This window comes from Tachypleus tridentatus, chromosome 13 (assembly GCF_004210375.1).
Source record: "Tachypleus tridentatus isolate NWPU-2018 chromosome 13, ASM421037v1, whole genome shotgun sequence".
Lineage (NCBI taxonomy): Eukaryota > Metazoa > Arthropoda > Merostomata > Xiphosura > Limulidae > Tachypleus > Tachypleus tridentatus.
The window spans coordinates 226,938,872-226,965,218 of record NC_134837.1 but is presented as its reverse complement, the minus strand read 5'-3'; the positions used below and the strand labels follow the sequence as shown (position 1 = coordinate 226,965,218).

Below are 26,347 nucleotides of genomic sequence, written 5' to 3'. Positions count from 1 at the left end.
TATATAACAACACTGAATATTTAAACCAGTGTTTTGATTCAGGTGTTTCATTTGAATCCCAGGAGTTATTGTTTGTTTTTTTAATTTCGCGCAAAGCTACTCGAGGGCTATTTGCGCTAGCCGTCCCTAATTTAGCAGTGTAAGACTAGATGAAAGGAAGCTAGTAATCACCACCTACCGCCAACTCTTGGGCTACTCTTTTACCAACGAATAGTGGGACTGACCGCCACATTATAACGCCCCCACGGCTGAAAAGGCGAGCATGTTTGGTGCAAAGGGGATGCAAACCCGCGACCCTCAGATTACTAGTCGCACACCTTAACCCACCTGGCCATGCCTGGCAGGGAGTTTTTGAAATTACAACGAAGGGACCCAACTGAGGAATCAATGGATTCTAATTGTTTTAGTAATAATGTTATATTAAATTAATTATTTTACTCGTTAGATTAGTTTTTAGTTCTAACCTATTAGATAACTTGTTTTATCAGAAGTTAATGATAAAGTTACGTAAAACATTAAGAGTATGTAACCTTTAACCTACATAGTTGGAATAGCGTATCTGAGTGGGTTCGCACTTCAGACTCAATGGTTGCGAGAGCGGGACCGACCCCTGTCATGATCTTGTGTGTCTGAATACAGTTAACATGATATGAACACAGTTAATAGCACTTACTCTAGTTTACACAGCTGTATGATGAGTACCAGCTGGTAGCTGAGAATTAATCTGTGATGGACTGTCGTCTGGGCAGTGGAAACGGCTTGGGAACTGACGTTCGAAAACAGAAATAACAGATCGAGCCTATATACTAACAGAATGGGTACAAAACATAACAACTGTATTCATAAAATGTTTACTAAACATGACAATCATATTCAGAAAACGTCTACTATGAAACGATAACATGTATATTTATATGTCTAAGTGTTTCTAGTCACCTTTGATGTATGAGAGTTTTTCTGGAGGACCACCTATCGCTTTTTGGTATCATTCCTATATAATTTTCAACTTGGTGAAGAACTGCGTAATTTCGTTTAATTATAGGGTTTAGGGAGGGATTGTGCGCAGTTCGTCTCTCAGAAACAAAGTGTACAAAACTTTACCTTGTTGCTTCTGCAAATTTTACACAACATTTAGACTAGTTTGACCTAATATGCCGCGTCAGTTAATCGTCCCTCTAAAACACGAAACTGTCCAATACTCATACATTTGTGTCACAAAAAAAAATTGCTGTTCTCTTTCTCTGAAAACCTCGTTTGGCTTTTAGCTAACTTTGAATAAATATTTGTCTTACTATATTGATAAGTTTTTGGGGTTAGTAGTTAACCAGTCTACAGTCATAAGATTTTTTCATTTTGTTATATTCTTTAAACGTAAACGTGTCAGAGCTATTTTCATTAAATACTTTCACGATGTTTATGAAAAAGAACAGGCAGAAACGAAAAATGAACCGCGTTGTATTACACTAAAAAGAGGGAATAAAAATAGAAATTTCATAGAATGTGAACATTACAATGTAAATTGAGTTAAATGTTCATTTCTACTGTCCTAGTAAATACATTTATTTTTACATCATTCACTGAAATGTGACAATTGTGCTACTACTATTTCTACTACAACATAAACAAAAACTAGACAACTAACTTCACCATATATAGAGCTTTTTTATAATATCTTATCTTATTTTGAAATGATATAAGTTTATCAACGTAGATCGTAGAAAATATCTAAAGTTGGTATGGTGTGAGTGGTGGATCCGAACTCCACCTATGATACTAGACGTATGATACATTTTCTCTCTTTTTGCCTGGTTGAAGTATAATCAACTGTTGGATGTAATCAGATATTTGGTATTGGAAAGTAGTGTCAAGCGTATTGCATTTCTAAACATTACATTCATGATTAGGTTCCATAGTGGAAAAGAACGTCGCATAGTGAGGTAGAAACATTCTCCTTCTGCACTTTGTCCCACTTTTCTTTCCTAAAAACTGCAAAGAATATAACAAAATTGTATTGTTTAAATATAGGGTAAGTTTAATACAATTATCTCATGAAAAAATACTTGATTATAATGCAATTTTGCCATAATAAAAAACGGGCATAATGTTTACTAATTTCTGACTTCTTTTTCCTTGGTAGTTAAAGGACTCCCACTCTGGGGGGCGCTTCAGGCAGGGAAACGTTACATGCGAAGGTCATTCCATTATTCGTTGGTAATAGAGTAGCCCAAAATTCGGCGATGGGTGTTGTTGAGTAGCTGTTCTTCATTTAATCTATCACTATTAAATAAGGGACCATTATCACGGATAGTAGTTTTGCGCAAAGTTCAAAACAAACCGGAATAAACTACTTTTTTTATCAAGGGAACGTTTCCATTGCTTGAGGACCAATTCTCACCAATCATTACTAGTAACAAACACAAAAGAACAAAAACATATTTCTTAAGTTATTTGTGATTATTGATATAAATGAATATGTAGTATTTCTAGCACACTTCAATATTCTCTACGTTATTTTCATATATACGTAAGTAAAACAAGGAACCTAAAATTTAAAATGAATTCGTGCCAGTCATGTGTTAATAGGTTAAACTAACTGTTACAAAAAGTTCATCATGAGTAAATAGACTTTCAAATATGTGTTTCTTTCCCTTTTCCCAAATTTTCCTTTAGTAAAACGTTGTTTCATTTGTTTGTTGAATAAATTATTTCATGAATAGAAATTTAGTCTAATTATTAAAATCAGTGAAAATTTAGTTTTATTTCCAAATGCAGTCAAGAAATGAAATAATTTACCGTTTCACAATATCATAGAACATGCTTTAAGATATTGTTAGATGTTTCTTTGTTAGAGTTTTCATGCTAAGCGTATCTTCACAACATTTTACAGATTATCAGTAAACAGTACTTTGCTTTTATACATTTTTTATTTTGATTTTAACATCAAAGATATTTGAAATTGTTATGCATAAAAAAATTCAGATTTCCTAACGAAATATTTATAACCTCCAGATAATTATCAAATGTTTTTTTCCTAGAATAAAAGAACTTTATATTTTATTTGTTATTTTCAATACTGTATGGATTTGGTGAATTTGACTGACCTCTTAACTATCATAAAATATATATAAATTAAGATTTTTTCGTTCTAGAATCACTAAAAAGTATAATGTGAAACCACAAATGTTTGGTCTAAATAGATTATATCTCTTAACATTACACGTCAATATAGATTAGTGTTTGTTTTGGAATTAAACACAAAGTTATCTCTGCGCTGCACATCAAGAGTTTCGAAACCCGGTTTCTAGTGGTGAAAATCCACAGACATACAACTGTGCCACTGGAGATAATACAATGTTACCCATAAGTGTTAGGACAAAGTCACAAATTAAATTTAAAGCTGCGTACTTTCAAAGAACAATGGAAGGTGAAACATCAAAGTTTTGTGAATCTTCATATTTGGTACAACATAAACTCAGTGAAAGAGAGTTTATGACTCAGCAAACAGTTCATATTTTGTGTGTATCCCTTTTACTTTAATAACTGCAGAAAATTTATCAAGCATCATTGATACATATTTGATTTAAGTGTCCTTTGAAATGTTACTGAGAATGTTTGCAAGCATTCCTACGAAATATCTTTGGAAATAACTTTTAATTTGTGGAGTTTCTGAGCTATCAAATCCTCGATCTTCTCAACTGGTTGACATCGGGGCTCTGTGGTGTCCATTGCATTATTTGAATGACTCCAGCAGCTTGTTTCTTAGCAAATTATATTCTACATAGGCATAATTAGTTTAGGGGCCATTATATTTTTTATATTTTTGTATAAAAGCTTTATATATAATATACAAACCACTTGGTATACCACGACGGATCAGTATCTGATAGCACTTGCATTGATCCATTATTTCTTCTATTTCAACAGAAAAATAACCCAAAACTATCACAAAGCCTCCACCATGCTTCATGGTTGGTGTCGTGCATTACGATATGTTTCTTTCACCTTTCTTCCAAACTACAACGTACAACTTACGCTTTGAACCAAGTATTTCGAATTTGAACTCATTTGTCCATAACACCCTTTTAGAACTATCAACAGTCCAGTCTATGTATGTTTTTACCAAATTTCAGTCTACTGATAATAGTTGGAGATTGAAGTAAAGGTTATTTAACTGCTATACGACCAAATATTCTATTCTCCTTGATATTGTATATATGGACACATTTTTGACATTTGGTACAGGCCTGGCATGGCTAAGTGATCAAGACACTCGACTCGTCATTTGAGGGACGCGGGTTCGAATTCCTATCGCATCAAACGTGCTCGCCCTTTCAGCCGTGAGGGCGTTAAAATGTGACGGTCAATCCCACTATTCGTTAGTCGTCCTTAATTTAGCAGTGTAATACTAGAGGGAAGGCAGCTAGTCATCTCCACCCACCGCCAATTCGTGGGCTACTCTTTTACCAACTAATAGCAGGATTAACCTTCACATTATAATGCCCCCACGGCTCAAAGAGCAGCACTTTGGTGCGATCGATATTTGAACCCGCGCCCTCAGATTACGAGTCGAACGCCTTAATTCAACTGGCCATGCCGGGTCAAATATCTGAAAACAAAGGCAAATTATTTAATATATGTATTCATTTGAAACAATCGTTTCTTCAGAATCTTTTTGTTGTTTTAAATTAAGCACAAAGTACTCAATAAGCTATCTGTGCTCTGCCCACCAATGATATCAAAACCCGGTTTTCAACATTGTAAGTCCGCAGACTTACTGCTGAGCCACTGGTGAGCAGAATGTTTAAAAATATACATTATTTTTTAGAAAATAATGTACATATTTCATTTGTAAGAAATTGGCGTATCTCTAGTTGAAATATATTATGTAACTAATGCTTCTAAAACTTGTGAATTTCAACATTCTTTAGAACAGTTAATTGGCTGCCTTTACCTTAAACATCAACCAATAAATTTCAAGAAGTGTTTGTCAATGTTTTATCTTCAGAAAATGTTTTATCAATTTTTATTTCATGACACACTTGAGAAATTTGTGTACTATTGTTCAATTATTGTTAAAGGTTAGATTTAATGTATATTTTGTTGTTCAGTAGTTTTACTTAGTATATTTATGGTCTGCGTTATCTAACCAGAATGAGAGAAAGCCTACTTTATAATTTTGATTTTTATGAAGTTATGTATTAGGTTTTTTACCTCAAAGAACAGGAAAGTTTAGACAAATTAATGCAATTAATCCAAAATGACCTAGTGTAGAATATTTGAAGTAATGTCCTATATATCAATAGATGTGTTAATTATCACTTTCAATAATAAATAAAACAAACTTTCACAGATCTACTACCTGTTTTCGTTAAAGATAGTTTGACCTGACTCAACAAGTGCTGAAAACATTAGTGTCGATCCATATCAAAGCTTTGTTGACAGTGTTGTTTGATATAGTGTTTAAATCAATCGAACTGGACTTCACATTGAGAACTTCATAATTATCTTGCTATCCTTTACTGTATTATAACCAGCTAGGAGTTTCTTATAGAAAAAACTTTAGGATAATGATCTTTAACCTAATACCGTTCGATATATATGTATATATCAAGATGAACACTGCTTTTTTACAATTATATTTATTCACGATAAGACATCTAGTACTATAATTCTAAAAATCAGTGCTTCGTCCGTGTGCATATATTGAGAAATATATTTTCTAATATATCATATATGTTAATTACCTTGAAAAGTATATATCTGTTTTACTAGAAGACTGAAAGGTAACAATTAGGCTGAGAAAGCATTAATTCTAAAGTATTCATGTTTTGCTGATGTTCCAGCACGTGTCAGTGAATTTCGGCTCGCTGGCTTGAGAGGTTTATGTATACATTCTGCAGATGTTATATATAACATACCTTATCAGTTCAAACTAATTAATACAATAGTTAATATATTATCAGCTATTTTTATTACAAAATATAATATAACTACTATAAATGTCTTAGATAAAACGAAAGTGAACGTATTTCTACAATTAAAGCTTTAGAATTTTTCGACCTCTGAATCCATCCAATACATCATTCAAGACCTGAATCACGTCAATTAGATGAAATGCACACATTTCTTTCTGCCGAGAAAAACAATAAAACATGAACCATCGTTTTCTTTATTTTTTAAAGTATAATGGCTTCATTCAGGCTTTTCGGCCTAATATGGCCAGGTGGTTAAGGCGTTCGACTCGTAATCCGAAGGTCGTGGGTTAGAATCCTCGTCACATCAAACATGCTTGTTTCAGCCGTGGGGGAGTTATAATGTGAGTCTCAATCTTGCTATTCGTTGGTAAGAAAGTTGCTCAAGAGTTGGCGGTGGGTGATGATAACTAGCTGCCTTCCCTCTAGTCTTGAACTGCTAAATTAAGGACTGCTAGCGCAGATAGCCCTCATGTAGCTTTGCGCGAAATTCAAAAAAACAAACAAACAATCAGTTTTTTTTCTTCTAATAATTTACTTTTCCACGTTTCTTGGTGACGAGGTTTTAAGAAAGCAATCCGATCTGGCTACTTCACAAAACGGGATTTCTACAATTACTTAGACTTATAGATTCTCTTTAAAGAAGACTGCGAAGCTCTGCTGTAGATGAGTTTTTAGATCAAATCTTAAATGAATAAATGTCACCATGTTGTAGAAAATTATATATATTTACAGGCATGGTGTTAATTCAAACCAGTTTAAAATAATACTTTCTATGGAATAAGTGTAAATGAAACACAATCAATTTTAAATAGTTTCTCAAACTGGTATTTGACGTTTTGATAAGTTTGCGTAAATAATGTTACGGTCATAAAGAGAAGTTAAATGAATTTGTAATGATAAACAAGTGGGTTAATATTTCTATAAACATAGGATTACAAAACTGAAAGTAGGTTATGCTGACAAATGATCCTTTTATTTAATGTATCTCACAAAGTTAGTTGTAAGGGACAGTGGTTTGGGTTGGGACAATTAAGAAAGCGGCTAGATTTTGGTAAGTCCATAAGGGAATAAGAGATCACAGCACTCTAAATCTCTACAAAATTATTGGAGGAAATGATGGTTTAACTTGGTTAACTGCTGTGGACAATAAGGATCCGCTATGATTATGACAGGTTGTGATCTGGTACAAGTGAAACAGGTATGTTTGGCGTTTAAGTAGACAAAATGAACTAAAAAAGATGTAAGAGTTATAGAGGAAACTGAGTGAGAGGCGAAGGAAGATATATTATATTGCCACTAAGGAACAAAACTTAGTTTTAAATCTATTCATTGTTAATTATTGAAATAAACAGCAATTTGTTGTGTATGTACAGTCATGTGAAAAAGTTAGGGCACCCTATGAAAGCCTGTGTACTTTTGTAACATTTTTGGAGATATAGATATTTAATCTCAATTTTAACAATACGGAGAGATTATAGGAATATGACTAAACAATTAAAACTGAAGAAAAACTTTTCAAGATCTTCTGTAAATGTAATTCTACAAACATGCATTTTCTAACTGAGGAAAACGTTAGGACACCCTATCCCCTAATAGCTAGTGTTACCCCCGTTGGCTGAAATAACTGCAGTGAGACGGTTCTTGTAGCCATCTTCCAGTCTCTGACATCGGTCTTAAGAAAGTTTGCCCCACTCCTCAATGCAGAATTCTTTCAGCTGTGAGATCATCAGTTCATTTTTGTCATAATCATAACGTGAAAGATATTTTGTTCTCAGTTTTAATAATTATTTTAATAAATAATAAAACTGTTGTTTAGTAATTATTATATATATATGTATATATACCGTACTTCTACTGGAAATAAAATAAATACTACTAGCGCTAAAGAAATAACGAAAAGGAACAAATTCAGTTGTCAAGAAAACCATGTACAACAGTAACCAACAGTTAGGTTCATCTACTAACATACGATGTGAAGAAACATCTGATTCATCGCATGCCTATCCACTTGGGAATGACTGTTACTTCACCTATCAACTTATAATAATAATTTGATTATTCATATTCGGTAATTCAAGGATTATGGAAAAAACAAAACAAAAGATAACATCACTTCTTCTTCAACAGAATGGATAGAATTTAAAAAGAAAAAGTGATATCTTCCTTGGTTTAATATAGTTTTCCTATAATTAAATACAGACTAATGTGTTCAAGATGTGTGGTAAATGTATAATCGATACTTAATTATACAAAAAAATAAAAGTAAAACAGTGGGGTATGCAGTTCGATGACCCTATCATTGCACAGTAAAACTGTCATTGTTTTGTCTATAATACCTTAGTAACATCATCCACCCATAGGAATATGCTTTCTAGTGAGTCACAATATTGTATCCCTCATTCCTAGTAACGTGCCCTCTGGTGCCACTTCTTATAACCATGACTCCTAGCAATAATTCTCTAGCAATATACCCTTTGATGCCTCCTCATCAGGCTTTGACTGTTACTAAAGCGAAACTATAAAATTAATGCTATATTCGAATGTTTAGACACGCTGATATCTATTGTTCTACATGACTCGCGAAATATCTGCCCTCTCATAATAGACGACCTCATTATGTTACCCCATACATTTAGAAACACATCCTTCAGTACAACTTTATGGACGTCGTCCTCTCTACCCCTCCACTTATCGCTTATGGCAGTCAATCATCAGCTTGTCTTGCAAATACCACACTGACTATTAAAGTAATTCACAAGTCACTGACAATTTACTCTTGTAACTACGTATGATGTATTACATTATATTATTGAAAACTACAATTGTTCAAGAACAGATTCATGAGATGTTTAGGAATGCAGATTCGCATACAATACAAAAAGGGTGCAATAGTGACTTGTCCAGTTGTTCAGAAATTTTGTTTTAAAAATATACTCGCTAAATGTTAAACAACCCTGTATTAGTATTTTCAACTACTGATTATTCAAAACTGATTATTTATAGATTTTTGTTATAAAGTTATGCTATTAATGTATTTTTCCAACATGGTGTTATTTAGAAAAAGAAATAGTCCAAGATTTTTGTTTAATTTATTTATTTCTGGAGTGAAATCACAACCGATGTTTGAACTAACATTATTGTAATAATTCTAGTTTTTACAACGGATTAAGAATCCTTTTAACTGCTTCTTCATGTGCAGTCTGTTTTTTTAATCTAGTATTGCAATTTTGTTATGTAGGTTTAGATTTTAAATTCATGTGTCAGTGACTACTTTTATTTTACATTAGAACATCACAAACTAGTGTTTATAAATTTCACTCAGTATATTTCATATCATGTTGTTTTCTGCATTATAGAATAGTTAACTGACACATAATGTAACTCCGAAAACGAAGATTCGAAGAATTTCATTTGATAACCTTACAATAATGATATGTAAAGAAAAATACCATCACACATATTAATTATATCACAACATGGAAAATTACTCTTTATACTTCACTGTACTAGCACAGTTTAGAGGTCGTGTGAAACGAAAATATACAGAACAATAAAATGTATTTGTAAGAAAAGTATAAAACTGAAACTAACCAAACCTAAGTTTTCACACAGTCTAATATAAAAAAGATAAAATGCAAGGGCGCTTTCAAGGTTGAAAATCAAAGTTGAGCTTTATAACCTCCATCCACTCTGAATATAATCTACATTCAGATAAATTAAGCCTTAGATTTCTTTATCTGAAATGAGCACATTCTAATATCACCAAGTTAAGAATTAGATTCAGTTAAGTGTTGTTTGGGCCTAAAACTTAGAAGCTAAATTCATGTGAATATATAAGATGTTTTTAATCATTCAAATTTTGAGTAAGGCTTTTGGATAGAATATTGGATAGAAATTGTTCTGTTCCTTGCAAATCTTAACCTCAGACTAATTGATTTTACATTATGAGTATTTATTTAAATTTAAATGGAGGGTCTAACTCCACCCTCTGGTTTCAGCCACTTTAACTTTATATACCATTTCATACTGTGTAGGCCTGAAACCAGAAGTAAAATTATTATGAATAATAGGCTTGGCATTTAGATCTAATTAAATTGTACTATTTTTCGGAAATATAAACAGTTTATTTGTTTGTTTTTTGAATTTCGCACAAAGCTACTCGAGAGTTATCTGAGCTAACCGTCCCTAATTTAGCAGTGTAAGGCTAGAGGGAAGGCAGCTAGTCATCACCACCCACCGCCAACTCTTGGGCTACTCTTTTACCAACGAATAGTGGGATTGACCGTCAATTATAACGCCCCCACGGGTGAAAGGGCGAGCATGTTTAGCGCGACAGGAATGCGAACCCGCGACCCTCAGATTACAAGTCGCACGTCTTAACACGCTTAGCCAAATATAAACATCAAAGAAAAGGTTTCTTTGTTTGCCCTCTGTTCTGATATTCACAAGAAATTACTCAAGGGCCATTTGTGCTAGACGTTCCTAATTTTCAGCTAATAGACTAAAATGAAGTCACCATATATAAGCAAGTAATTTATGATGTTTGCCAACAAGATTGATACACACAGTTTTCTTTCCTGAAACAAATATATTTTGATATATTCCGAGTTTGTAATATACCAACTGTAGCAAATAAACAATATATACTGTCTCTTCACGCGTTGCATTGGTTACGTTTTATAATTCTGAGACAAGTTTCTAGAAATGTCAGCCTGCACAACAAGACTGACAATACGCTAGTGCTTTCATGCTGGAGAATCTTTAACAATTTTGGAGGTCACCGCTAGTACAGCAGTAAGTCTACAGATTTACCACACTAAAATCAGGGTTTCTATTTCCCTCAGTGGGCTCACCAGATAGCCCAATGTGACTTTGATATAAGTAAACACACACATACAATTTTGGAGAATAGGCGAGAAATTTATAATACATAACAATATAAGTTCCATGCATGTCTAAATATAAATTTAATTTACATAGAAGTCAATATTAAAGTAAACATGTAATAATAAATCCATCAAACATCCTACTGTAGATAATTAAAAATTGTTTAACGACAATTTTATTTAACAGATATATATACATTGCGAACAATAAATTAAACATAATACACTGTCAAAGATTTATACAACTTCAATAACCACGATAATGTATAACACAATCAATACAAACAACCTTATGACCATAGAATTACAAAGTACTTGAAAGTGTATTAGCATATCTAGATGTTATCAACCCCTTTGACATGGATTATCTTAAAATCATGCTCTTCTAATGATAAACTACAATTTAACAGTCTTGTGTTTTTGCCCTTCATTTGATTAAAAATATTAATGGGTTGTGATCAGTGTAAATGACAATAGTTGTGATGCAGATACATACATATTGAAATTATCTAAAGCTAACATTAAAGCCAATGTATCTCAGAATGGCTGGTATAGGTATTAACACTTTATTGAAAACTGTCTTTGTCAACTTGAAGATGACTTGGGAAAGTCAAAACGTTGTTCTCTGCTTATCAATAAAAGTGTTAATACCCATACCAGCCGTTCTGAGACACATTTTTATTTGAAATGGATTTCTCGTCATCAAGAATTAAAGCCAATGTTTCTTTTCCTAAAATAGAATAATTATTTGATGGAAATGAAACGTTTTAGAAAATAACAAACAGGGTGTTCATTTCCTTTGTCGTCTGATTGTCATAGAATTGCATAAGCGCCACAATCGCTGGAATCAACAGCTAATGCGAAAGGCTTATCAAAGTCAGGTGTCATCAATACAAGGTTAGTGCACTATTAATATTTAACCCTTTCAAAAGCAGATTGGCATGTTCCAGACCATTTGAACAGACCATAGTACAGTAATGTCAGCAACGTTTTTACAAAAATTCCTATAATAATCAGATTTTCTCCAAAATTTCACCAAACGTTTCTTGTTGGTAAGGGTTGGAGCAAAAGAGTTATTAAATTTAAATTGGCTTATGAACATTTGAACATTTCAAATTCAAAGAAATTTCATTTAATGCATGGATGAAAATTTATTTTTTGTAGGCCATGTAGGGTTTATGCAACTTTTAGTTTGTTGTAATATTTTTTTATTTTCCAAATGTTTCGTTTTTGTTTATATATCATTAAAAACTAATTATAAAAATTTGTTTTGGCCATCTTCACCTTTATTCTTAAATAAATAGTTTCTGTGAGGGGTGCAAGAACATATTAAAAATTTTTTTAAGGGTGCGGAGCATAAAAAAGGTTGGGAACCACTGTTTATTTTCGTTGAAGCAAGTGCTGAGGTCATCAATTCCGCAACGTTTAAATTCCTCGATTAAACATAATCTTAGTTTGTCGAAACTGTTACCAATATCCATAAAATTATACCATCGATCAAATAAACCTCATATTTGGCCGTGGGTAAATCCTTTATTATAAGTTTGATTATCTTGCTTGTAATAACCTTGAACCTATGGCGATAAGCCTCTGGTACTAACTCGTATGCTTTGAGAATGGCTGCCTTAACTTTATCATAATCCGTATAATCTTCTAGAGACAGAATGGCATATGTTTCTTTGTTTTATCAGTTCAAATACAAATTATAATAATAAAGACCATTTTTCGGCGAACCATTTCATAGATTGGGCACTTTCTCAAAACGTTGGAAATACTTATCAACCACATTTTTATTAAAGGGAGAACTCTATCACATCCAGTGAGTTCAGAGTTGAAATCTTACCTTGACCAGTGTAAGTTGAGTCTTATTTACTTTTTTTAGCTTCAGTGAGAGCTTTCTCGTTCTTGAAATGTTTCTTTTCTCTTCAAATTCCATATGAGCTTGTTCTTTCTTTGCTTCGATGCGAGTTTGTTCAGGCTTAAGAGGGTTATTTTCTATCATGAGCTTGTTCAAGCTCAATTTGTTTGAGTTTTAGCTGGATCTCTAACTTACTTAACCTCAAATGGCTATCTGGGACACTAAAATATTCCCCTTTTACTCCCTCAGACAACCAATCATCATCAAGTTCATTCTTTTAATTAATTTCTTAACCTCTAGCTTTAAAATTTTGGCAGTTTTGAGCAATTCACTTTTATTATATCTTACAAGTTACTTGAAGGAGGAAGATTCAAGAAACTTGAGATAATCAGACATAATTACATCTTGTTATCACTGATAAATATAAATTGAATTGTGATTTGAATTAAGTTTAGATCAAAGTATGTCTCTGATTCAGTTCTTGGACACGATCTTTCAATTTATTATTTTCGTATTACAATTTGAAACAGCTTGAAACTGAATTAAATGATAATTTACATTTATAAGTTAATTAAATGTCGATATGTGTCAAATTTATGATATTTGCCAACAAGAATAATGCACACAATTTTCTTTCTTAAAACAAATATATTTTGATATGCAAACAATAATATAATTTACAATAATGGTTATTACAGACAGTTACTATAAATAATGATTTTCTAAACAAAAATTTTACAAACTTACAAACAATATTGAGTCTTCTATCTGATTTGGAACTTCCTTGAGCTTCTTCCTTGAGTGCTCACGATGATAAAATAAATTTCGAGTGAATATCGGTACAATTCAATTAATGAGGAGCTGATCACACGTGAATTTTTTGCAACTGAAGTTTAACAAGGTATTCGTAGAAATACTGACGTATGGAGTTAATTCTCTGAAGTTGAACAGTTGTAATGTTCGAAATCTATAAATGTTCTTGGTCAAATATTTGTAGTTTTCCGATTAATAAATGTTACGCACAGTTATAGCTTTCGAGGTATATAGTACACCACCTGTAGCAAATAAACAATACGTACTGCTCTCTTGGTGCGTTGTGTTGATTACTTTTTATACACGTAAGGCGAGTTTCTAGAAAGTTAAGACTGCATAACAGTGCTTGCAATACGCTTGGTCTATTATACACACTTGTATTGTTGATTCTTACAGTCGAAAATCTTCTACAATTTCAGTGAATAGGTGGGAATTTCGTAAGAGTCACATGCATTTCTAAATATAAATTTAACTTACATAAACGTCGATATTGTAATAAATACATAACAGTAAATCTGTCACCGATTATTTTGAATAAATCTATCTAGACAAACTAGATGTGATCATAAATAAACAACAAGGCTTTTAGAATCAATATCGTTAAACTATTCTGAAACAGATGCATTTTTTTCTAGTAGCAGAGAAAAAACTGTTTTTGTTACCCAGTGAGCTGTTGATTAAACGATGATTCTACAAATTGTGCTATCATTGCCCTTAGTAGCATCATGTGTCTATAGAACATTAATAAAGCTATCCTTCTATACTAACACACGTGATGTATAAATAAAAATACAAACATAAGTTGAGATAAGTTGAAATCTGCATAGAACTTTATGAATTTTACTATATGAGATTCTTCTATTAGTATATCTTTCAAATTACGTAATACATAGGCAAAACATTCGACAAATTTAATGATACTTTGAGACTATACGTTAAATATGCTTCTAATGTACTTGAGAACCATTAAGAGATAAACAAAATCACAGTTAGAGAGATTATAGAAAAATCTTGCAGAGTGTAAACAGAAATCACTTCCGATTGGAAAATATGGTGCCAGGATTAGTAGTAGTCTTCAGGTTATCTTCTCTTTTTTGGTGTTTATTTGTAATGAGTGAAATCAAAAAATATAATAAAGTATAAATTCTTTGTTTTTCTTTGTAAATTGTTTTCGAACCAGTTTTGTCACATCGAACAACCAACTCACCATAAAGATAAGACAGAACATAATTAAAAACAGCAAGAGTTTGTTTTAATGGATTTCTATATGTTGTTTGGTTATCATTCCTTGTGGTCATGCGCTTTCTAGTTTTAAACTGTTCTAACCTTCCATTCTTCTAGTTTCATTTAACTTTGACAACTTTTATTTCTCTAAGTCGTTCTGCTTGTTGTTGTTTTTTGTGCTCTTACAAAGTTATTTTTATATATCTGCATGTATAATAAAGATATTTTTACATTCCGAACCTATTTTATTATTTTGGCATGTAGTAGGTTGCATAACTTATTTCGTGAGACGTGGGTTACGTATATCTAATTTCATTTTATGTGAAAAGAAATTGTCCCATGTTTAAACAACTCTCATTCCAATTCTATCTCTATGATTTATTTTCCTCAATTAAAGAGAATGCAAAATCTCAAGTCTATGATATATCATGAACATCGGAAGGATATAAATTTAGTTGATTCACAGTTCGTTGGTTTACTGGATGAAACACTGAAATAATACATAAATGACACTTCAGGAAAAATGGATTTATTTATATCTGTGTTTCAACAATCGTTCTATGAGTTGGAGTTCTCTTCAGTGGTAGGTAAAAAGGCGAAAAACCTAACTTTTCCTTACTTCGCTTTTACAAGCTGATAGTAGGAAGCAATAAATAAAAGTTTTAAATTATTCTACATAAAAAGTGGGTGTTAAAAAAGTCAGCTAACAATATCTTAGAAAATGAACGCAAGTGGTAGTCAAAACTTTGTATTTTTGTAAACACGTGTTTATTTTACATAATTTATGCTTATAAAGTTGTTAATCTTTAAAACACTTTCTTCGTACCCGAGAGTTATCCTTTTTATTTTTTTGTGTGTCTGTGCGTGTGAGTGTGTACATCATAAGAAGGCTATCTAGTTTTAAACTATGGTTTAATTACTTGTACACTTTTTATGTACAGCATTGTCAATAGCACGTAAAAAGTTTAACGATTTACAAACGATGATGAGATCCACTTTTCCTTCTATTTAAACGAGATGTCATAAAGTAGAGCTTTCCTTTAGAGCTTATCTTTTATTAACAGAATATGTCATTCGTTGGTATTTAAAAATTCCCTGTGTTATTCATCAGACTCCATGTTACGTATGTATATAGCAAATTTTATATCATTATACTCCATAAACCTGCATAAACTTTTTTTTTTCAGATTATGGTTTTGATTTAACGAAATCAGCAAATGGGTTTGGAATCGTAAAAAGCCGGATGTAATATTAGATTGTTCAACTTCAATATGATTATTCTTAGAAAAATAAAATTTCTTAGTAATTAAATGTTTCAAACAAACATTAAACAACAACTCTCCTTTGTGATGTAGATAAAATCAACATATCTTTGTCCATAGTTTTGTTTTTGAATTTCGCGCAAAGCTACTCGAGGGCTATCTGCGCTAGCCAGTTTTACACGGAATATATATATATATATATAAGTGAATAATAATTACATTTTAATGAAGTCAAATAAGCAAAATCATTCAGATGGACTACATTAAAAATAGCAAATCCAAACCTCTGACTAATATATATATTTTTTTCCAGTGGCTCCCATCATTTATGATGGACTTTTACGCTAGTATAGAATTAAAGCTCTTGAAGCGTCAGTATCAGGGAACGGTTTATATGAGTGTTATCGTGGTCTTATACATATATATATATATATATGTATATAAGTTATCCGCATATTTTATCTATGCACTTTTGAACAAATTCAATAGAAACGTATTTACGTCTAATAATAGCCAAGCATGATACTGGGAAGAAAATAAATGTAAAAACATGTCTTCATAGTTTAACTTTATAAACTTGCAACACTATGTTCTTAGACAGACGGCCCTATGAATTATCTACTAAGTGAAAGACATTGTCGGTAATATGTATTACAGACAGATCCAAACTAGCCTGATGATCCCTGGTATTAAGCCAAACGCCTCGCAGGTGTAGTGCTGTTGGCATGTAAAGCATTTTTGTGTATTTTCACGCTATAACTCCTAGAATATTGTGGTTGAAATACTATTATACACTCTTTCTCTACTTGAGAAATCCTCGAGAATTGAGCGATGAATGTAATGTTAAGAATATAACATATTTAACACTAAAATCTTTTGTCAAGTACAATTAGTTACAACATCGAGTAAGTCTATTTTGAGATGCTACTTTGTTTGTGTTTGAATTTCGCGCAAAGCTACACAAGGGATATTTGCGTTAGCCGTCCCTAATTTAGCAATATAAGACTAGAGAGAAAGCAGCTAGTCATCACTACCCACCGCCAACTCTTGGGCTACTCTTTTACCAACAAAGAGTGGGATTGACCGAGACATTATAACGCCCCCATGTTTGAAAGGGCAAGCACGTTTGGTCGAATCCGCGACCCTCAGATTACGAGTCAAATGCCTTAACACAACTAGCCATGTCGGGCCTGTTCACAGCTTTATTTTGCAGAATTATTTATTTTATTAGTTGTATAATTGGTAAAACAGTGTACTTTATTTGGAAATACATTTGTTGTTTCGTGGCAAATGTTTCAATCTGCACATTTAAAACAACTCTTTACAAATCAGCAAAGTTTTAGAAAGTATAATAAAACATTCAGAAAAGTGCATTGCGAAATACACATATAATTATAAGTATCACGCAAATAATATTTCAAACTTTATTAAAAGAAACATCTTTAAGTCACACTGGGTAACAGAATCTTCATGGATAAGTCCATAGTCACTGAGCTCAACATTTGGATAAAGTACTTTCAACTCCTTCAGTTAACCAAACTTCTAGATATCAAAAAACGTTACAATCCATATATATATTTATCAAACTTAATAACTCCAAGATGCAGAAACTTTAGTAATTAAAATTGAATTTAGGCAACAATCTCTACATCTTGTGGTGTTTTCTGACGAATTCACCTATTAATTCTCAAGCCGAAAAACAGAAACATCAGATAAATTAACAACAATTTTCTGATACAAAATTAATATTCAGGTCAATTTACTTAAATATAACGCAACAGGTACACATGATTGAAAACTATTAAAGAGAATTGAGAAATTGTATTATATTGAGTTACTTGTATAGAATAGAACGTTTTGAGAGTTTCTGTATTATGTTTTAAAATTCATTCAGATTTGTTCCTGTTTACAGAAAAGTTTCAGAACGTTAAGCATAACAGAAAGATAAGTACCTAAATAAGGATTAAAGAACAGAGCTGTTAGGATATCTACATTAATGTATATAAGCCAAGTATCTGTCGGTTGGTCAGTCTGTCGGTCACACTCAGTTTCTCCTAATTTCGTGAGATATATGAATCAGACTCCACTTTTCTTCTATAATACTTCCTCTTTTGATTTTAGTTAAATTTAGTCGTTAGCATAGTCGTAAATGTTGATACTTTTATGCTATATAAAAGCCTGTCAAGGATAGAGTTTCCATGGCTAGATCAAGCATTATGTGTGTGACACCACATTATCCACATCATTATGACGTCAAGCTAGGTAGGATCTAAATAGAAAAACCAGAAGGACTCCTGTGAAATATAAGTCAAAGCTGGCGCTAATCTAAGTTTGGGAGTCATTACAAAAAAGCTTCTGTTGAAACAGTCTGGATATACAAATTATCTACAGGGAATATGATGATTTTTCCTTAAAAGAAGAACAGGTGTCTATGTAGTTACACGGTCATCGTATGTTTTATTATTTTATCCAAAGGCACCAACACGTCGTGAATTCAGGAGAAATGTGTAGCATGTTGCTGAAAAAGTAGTTTTTTAAGTTATTATTCATCTCTTTTCTGTATTGCCAGTTTTACCAACGAATAGTGGGATTAACTGTAACTTTATAACGCCCCCCAAGTCTGAAAGGGCGAGCACGTTTGGTGCGACGATGATTCGAACCCGCGACCCTCAGATTACGAGTCGAACGCCTTAACCCACCTGGCCATGCCGGGCCTGAGATGCTAGTTATTCGATAAAACTAAAGTTAAAATTTGAAAAGTAGAGCTACATTAAACTCCAAATATTCTATTAGTTTACATTTTATGAGTATCTTCTTGTATGATATGCAGAAATTTTGATCTTTATTCTAATACGAAGAATTAGCAGGTTATTTTAGAATACAATGAATGTTTTGGTATTTGTAGGCCAGATTTGAGTGGTATAACTTATACCTATCTTCCATGCTCTATACACGTGAATGACGAATCAAGAGTTGCTTTGGTATTATCACTCAACACGGATTTGGTTATAAACTCTAAGTATGTCAACATACAGCGTCATTAACTTTGCTCACAATAACATGAGCCATTGTTAGTTTAAAACGTAAAATTAACACCTGTTGATTTCTTTATTGTACCTGAAACACTTGTTGATTTAACTTACATTGTTACCATTATTAGTTTGTCTTTAAATCATCGATCACGTTTCAAGTAATCAATTTTAAGCTAGTTTGTTTTATAAATGAAATTATGAATGTTTACATTCTGTGTATTGTACCTAAGAACGGCTGGTACGAGAAGGTTGAAACGTTGTTCTTTGCTTATCAATAAAGTGTTAATACCCATACCAGCCATTCTGAGATACATTTTTATTTCAAGTGGGTTTCTCATCATCAAGCATTCTGTGCATTGTTCAGTAGTAGAGAGATTATGAAAACTTGTATAGAAATACAAGAGCCTTGAGGTTAAGGTTAGTCCACGAGGGAATTATCCTGTGAACAAGATAAAAACTAACATTCTATTGTTAACCAATCACGTGTAGAAGAAAGTTCACGATCACATTAACAGCCAAAATGTTCATTTGAAAATAAATATATTATCATTACAAAAGTAGGTAGAAATATATTATAGACTGAGATGGTTCTACACACGAAAAATGTTTATTAAAATAATCAGTTGTTATTAACTACCGTTCTTCGCTTAAATGTGGAATTGACTTTTATTTAAGTAGTTGTATTTACAGGTAAGAGTATTCTATTTATAAATAGTTTCAGCATGTAAAAGTGTTTGATGTAAAATATAATTCAGAATTGAAGGTACTATTTTGTAATTCGATTTATCTGTAAAATGTTTTATTTAAGTAACTAGATCTACACATAACATTGTTTTACTTAATTAACTGAGTAGCTGATAAAGTAGAATATTTTAGAACTAATTTATGATATACCATTTTCAGGCTGGATTGTTATACATATTAAAATTCCTCGCAATTTTCTTTCCTTGAATTTTTATAATATCAGAATGTCACCTAAAACACTCCAAATAACAGTTTACTTTCAGCTGAATTCTGGAATAATAGTCTATAATATAGGCATCAGAATTATCATACTTTTTAGAACCAACCCACTCGTAACAATTTACATGCCAGTGACTTACAATACATTGCAAAGCTTATTTGAAGAAAAAATAATTTAATACCAAAAGAAACCCGCAAAATATTTGCAGGCAAATTAATACATTTTTATTGCAACAGTCCATCTGTTAACACACTATTTCTGGAATAATACAAAAGGATTATAATCGCAGACACCGAAATATATACAGTCTCTTGTCTTACGCCTGACAGTAGTTAAACTTTTGATATTAAATACAGCCTATATTCGATAATGATACAAATTAACACAATAACGTTTTTTCATTAGTTTAGTTACGGCTAATCCTTACAGTACTTAATAATATCAATAAGTGAAGCTATAACGTGCTTTTACGACGCAATAAACCTATTTAGAAACTTTGGTAAACTTTTAATATGTTATTGCACAAAATGTTTTTACAGTATATTTACAGCCACCCTTTGAACACATCCGTTGAAATTACGTGCCTGAGCATTCGCAGTAGAATAGTAAGGTGCACGCGCATTTTAAGGACAGACAAAACCTGAGTGATATTAAAGTAAATAAAAGTTGAAGCTATAAATATTTAAACCTCCTACATAACAATATATATAGCATTTATTTTCCTTTTCATACGATATTCATAGATGAACGAAAATTCTGAAATAGATCAGAAAAAAGCAACTAAAATGATAAAAATACAACATCAATAAATACCAGGAGCTTTTATAAAACAAGAAATACCCTGTTATTGATAGATCAGTTCTTCATGGTATAAGTTAATTATACTTTACAAACTGTTTGTCTTCTGATTATTAATCAGACACTTGTAGTTGTAGGATGAACCAACTGTCACCTTTGATGGATGGTGTTCTTCCTACTTTCATTTGGTTCCTTATAACTAGCAGATCGGGACACTGATAATGGAAAAAATCTTAATATGTTCCATTACTCAACCACCCGAGATGATTTTATTACTCTTTGGCTAATTAAAGTCGTGAGTGCTTAGATTATTGTATACATGAATAAGTAGTTCTATGATTTGGGTCGTTTGACATCTTACTGATATTAAAATAGTTGTTCAAACCTTAAAATATCCTACAACCAATTCTCCTTCTATGACTTTGATTGTATTTTATTTTTACTAAACTTTCTGGCTTTCCAAATGACATGAATCGTTGAATTTCAGCAATTGTAACTATTAAAACATCAGAGCAGAATTGTAAACTATCAATCTTTGATACCATTGAGAGCATTGACTTCAAACATAACTGTATCAAAATATATACACACACATACATATATGTTAATGTATTCACAGTTGCATAAACATTCAGGTGCACAAAATAAAAAATTCACAAACTTACAGAGAGGTACAGATAGGTTCACTGGAACACAGATATACAGAAACATACAGAAACACGTACAAGCACAGAGAAAAACACGTATACAGAAGAACACATATAAACACATAGAGAAAACTTACAGACACAGAAAAACTTACATATACACAAGAACACAAATATACACTTACAAACATAGAGAGGCACACATACAGAGGAACACAAATATACAAATACAGAAATACTTACAGAGATACGCACGGACACAGAGGAACATATACACATACAGTGACACAAAAACAAAGACAAACGCGGATAGATAGGAACACAAATAAACGCATATACAAACATACGCATATACAAACATAGACACACACGGGTAGAGGAAAACGCAAATATAGACATACAGAAACACATACAGACAGAGAGACACGCGAATACAGAAGAGAACAAATATAAACATACAGTAACATTTACAGACACAGAGACAATGACGGATACAGAGGAACTCAAATATATACGCATACTCTATAGCTTATACACACAGACACACGCGGATATAGAGAAACGTAAATACACGCATTCCGAAACACTTACAGACAGAGAGGGACACACACAGATTTTGAGGAGCACAAAGAAACATACACAAAATCACTTACAGACACAGTGACACACGCGTGTACAGAGAAACACAAATAAACGCATATGGAAAAACCTATAGACACCTAGATACATACGGACACAGAAGAACACAAATATACCCATACAGAAACACGAACAGACAAATAGACATACGCGGATACAGAGGAACGCAAATATGTACACATACTTCATACCTTATAGACACAGAGACATATAAGAATACATGGGAATACAAATAAACACATATGCAAACACTTACAGATACAGACACATACACTTACAGAGGGACGCAAATATACACTTACAAACACAAAGAAACACAAATATACACATACAAAATTACTTATAGACACAGTAACACACTCATACAGAGGAACACAAACACATACAGAAACACTTAATGACACAGAGACATACACGGGTACAAAAACACAAATATATACACACAAAAACACGTAGAGACACAGAGACGCATGCTGTTGCAGAGGAACACATATATACACATACAGAAACAATTACAAACACAAGGCACAGTAGGTACTTTAATCACAAAAATATTGATAAACAGACAAACGAATATACAGAAATACAGCTGCACAAACACACGTCACAAAAACACGTATGCAAATGTGTAGATATACAGGCAAAAACACGCACGGATATACATATACACAGACATTTCGATAACGAGTCAAATTCACGCTAATGCATTCACATATGGATGCAAAAATAAAACAGCACATTCACATATCAGTCACATACATAGATATATACACTCACAACTGAATGCATTACTTTGATATAAATTCATTGTTTCATGCATGTTTCAGATCACCAAGTTAGGTAACAACTACGAAAGTCTGTTACCGTTGTAACAATATTGTTATATCACATTATTATTTTAACTGCTATATTACACTGTAAATGTACACTGTTAAAAAATACTTTGAAAAAAACCTGTGAAATATTTCGGTAACACATCCTGATTTTACTTTACAAAAACTTCACAAAATATTTTAAGCATCCGGACCAATTCTTGTTTTCATGGAGTTTTATTTAGCAGTGAATGTAGTTTATTCTTTAATGAATGGCTAAATCCATGTTTCTTACTATTTTGTATTAATACTTGTGTTAAGTTAGCGTTTTGACGTGGATTTATTGTGAATAATGAACTCTGTTCATACCTTATTAGTTCTCATGTTAATCAATTACATCTTTATTAGTGAATAAATAAAACATGACTCTAGACATTCATTGTTAGTTCCCGTTTTAAATCAGTGATATCTATATTAATGAATAACTAAATATGTAACTCTGACCATTTTGTGTTAGTTCCCGTGTATAATTAATGATATCTATAAGAATTAAAATATATCTCTGAATTTTCTATGCCAGCTTTAGTGTTAATGAACTTATTCAACACAGTTGAGTTAAAGACTAAAAGAGCATATTATGATTTTATAGGTTTCTAGTCTCAAACCAAGAGTACAATATATCTGAATTATTGAATAACCAAGAGTATATTTTTGAATTTTGTGTTTATACCAACTGTTATATAACACTTCGAATGTGTTTAGTGCTTCTCGAAACATCATTATGAATGGATTTTCGTTAAATATTCATTTTTCCACAGTTTCTACTGTGATCATTAAAAAGTACAAACCTAGACGGGAATATAATATGAAGCTCACGAGTCTGTCGTGTTTCTGTAGTTTAAAGTATTGAAAACGAGCCGATAACTAGGATGTTTAAAACAAAATAAAATGTCGTTTTGTAAGGTCTGAATTTTACTGATACTGAAAAACTAAAAACTTATGTTGTAAGCTAAAGCAAGAACAAAAATCAATAAGGCCTATATAGAATGGCAATGATATATATTGTGTTTGCTCGAATAAACACGAGTTTATAAATTTAAACTCATTAAAAAATGTTTAATTATATTTTCCTTGAAGCAGGACTCATTATGGGATGTATATACTTTGGCAGTATTAAAATCTTGTTCACTTCTTGATTTTTTTTTATTTTAGAGTGGGTAGGAGCAATGTCGATGTCTTGTGGGTTCCTGGTGGCTCCCGTGGCTGTCGTTCTATGCAGAAGAAAGAGCATCAGGCTCACAGCAGTAGTTGGTGGGATGGTGATTGCTCTTGGGTGCCTATTTACCTCATTTGCCTCTCAGATACACCACATATTTGTCAGCTACAGCATATTTATGAGTTGTGGACTTGGAACTGCTAGAGAAACTTCAAGTGTTATGATTGGACAGTACTTCAGACGCAAGCGCGAGTTTGTGGAGATGTTTGTCCAGTCGGGTACTGGATTAGGAATCGCTGTTATGTCTGTATTACTGAAAGAACTTACTAAGTGAGTATAAACATATTATGTGTGTGTGTGAAATAAATAATAATAAATAATACAAGTTCCAGTATTACGGGTCTTCTACACTGTCTAATTGTCAGGAATTTTATCACCATATCGTTTACACTATTTAATTATAGACTAGTCTTCGTGTTGTTCTAACACTGTTGTAATTCCTAACAATGTTACTTGAACCTTGTAAATCATACTTGACCCATTTACTTGAAACTCTGGACGTTTTAATAATAAGTTAAAATTATAAATACTAACAGCTGGTAGTTTCATGGTAACTTCCAAAATCTTCAAATGACATTGAAAAATGCGATATTTGTGGCCGAAACTTGTGGCACTTGATTTTCAGATGTGTTTTTAACGAGATTTATATGAGTAAGCTTAGAAGTTTAATTAATCATTTAAAAATACCACAAATTCAAAACCTTCAGGATATAAAAGTCGTTTAACTATTAACAGTAGGGTTTTTTGTTTGACTTTGAACACACTGAATACAATGTTGATGTGTAGGTAATTATATTTCCCTATTCGAGCTTATATGTTAACGACAGAAAAAATATTTTTCTGATTAACATGTAGGTGTACTGTGTGCAGGAACAATATTAGAATGGAATAACTAAAATGTTTGTGTTTTATTTAATAAAATATGCAAGAATCTATACAACGTAAGTAAGTGAAGAAAAACTGACATTAAAACATGTTGGTATAGTATAATAATAATCTACAACAAGTTTGAATTCATAACATTGAATTTCCTTTGTGTCACAGTTCGTTTCACAAGCTTAATGTAGAGCATGCATACACAGGCAGCTGTATCAAGCAAACGAAACAAACAACCTGGGAACAGATTTTAATGTTACAAGCTCTGACTAAATGTGTTACACAACGAAGATTTATAGAAGATTTCTTATCTGAAAGGAGTAGAGAGTTGTAATTAACTATGGTTAAAGTGTCAGGTTATCTTTAAACGTTTTTCTCTCTCGTTAACAATAAACTAAAGTATTTTCATTTGTTGACTGATATAGAACATGCATGTTTCTTTCTAAATCTATTCCTGTTCTTTATTTGATTCTTAAGACAACTTATTATAGCCAGGAATTTATACGTTCTTGTATATTAGGTTGAAGCCATCTATTAATAGATTCATCATAGTCCAAAAACATTTAGGAAATTTATACTCATATACAACTATTGCAACATATAAAGACGTGGCTATGGATGTTCTATCTTTAAAACCTGGTTGCAATCTACATTTAGTTTTATAGATAAATCTTAATTTAACTCGTGAGAGCAGCTTACGTACTTACTAATTAGATCTGTCGTTAATCTTTATATAGTATTACTAATACAGTTTCATGTTTAAAAACATTCTAATTTGACTGTTCTGGAATTTTTATATCATTTTTGTAATAATGACTAACATTATTTTTAATACTTTGTAGAAAGTTATCTTTAGTCAAGCAGTTTTTTGACATTTCTTAGTTATTTATGTAAAAAAAACTCATGTATACTGGTTATTTTGTATGCTTGATGAATTAGTATTTTTCCAACTTGAAAACGTGGTATAAAACTGTTAAAATATCTTTATTATAAATTTCATATTTGTCATGTTATGTAAGTAGTGAGGGTGTCAACATTTACAAGCTGGTGATGCTCAAGTTGTTCAACTGTAAAGTTAATATTAGTTGGTAAAACTGTCCACAGATTCAAAATTCCAAAAATAATTAAAGTGTTGTCTACATACCTTCTATGATAAATTCGTTTACAAAGGTATTTATTAACTTTGCGACTTGCCTTGTAGCAAAACCTAGAGAGTTACGGACGTAGTATTAATTCCGTAACTACACCTTGGTACCATAACTATATCATCTGTATATTTATTCAC

The 26,347-nt window shown here is 32.0% G+C and overlaps 1 protein-coding gene across 1 annotated transcript in view; it reads left to right on the top strand.

The window, feature by feature from the left end:
- The window catches only part of LOC143239042 (monocarboxylate transporter 10-like), a 53,302-nt gene that overhangs the window by 12,384 nt on the left and 14,571 nt on the right, over positions 1-26,347 (top strand). The window contains exon 2 of the mRNA XM_076479817.1: positions 24,123-24,456. Coding sequence (XP_076335932.1) covers positions 24,123-24,456 — 334 coding nt within the window. The remainder of the gene's footprint in view (positions 1-24,122; positions 24,457-26,347) is intronic.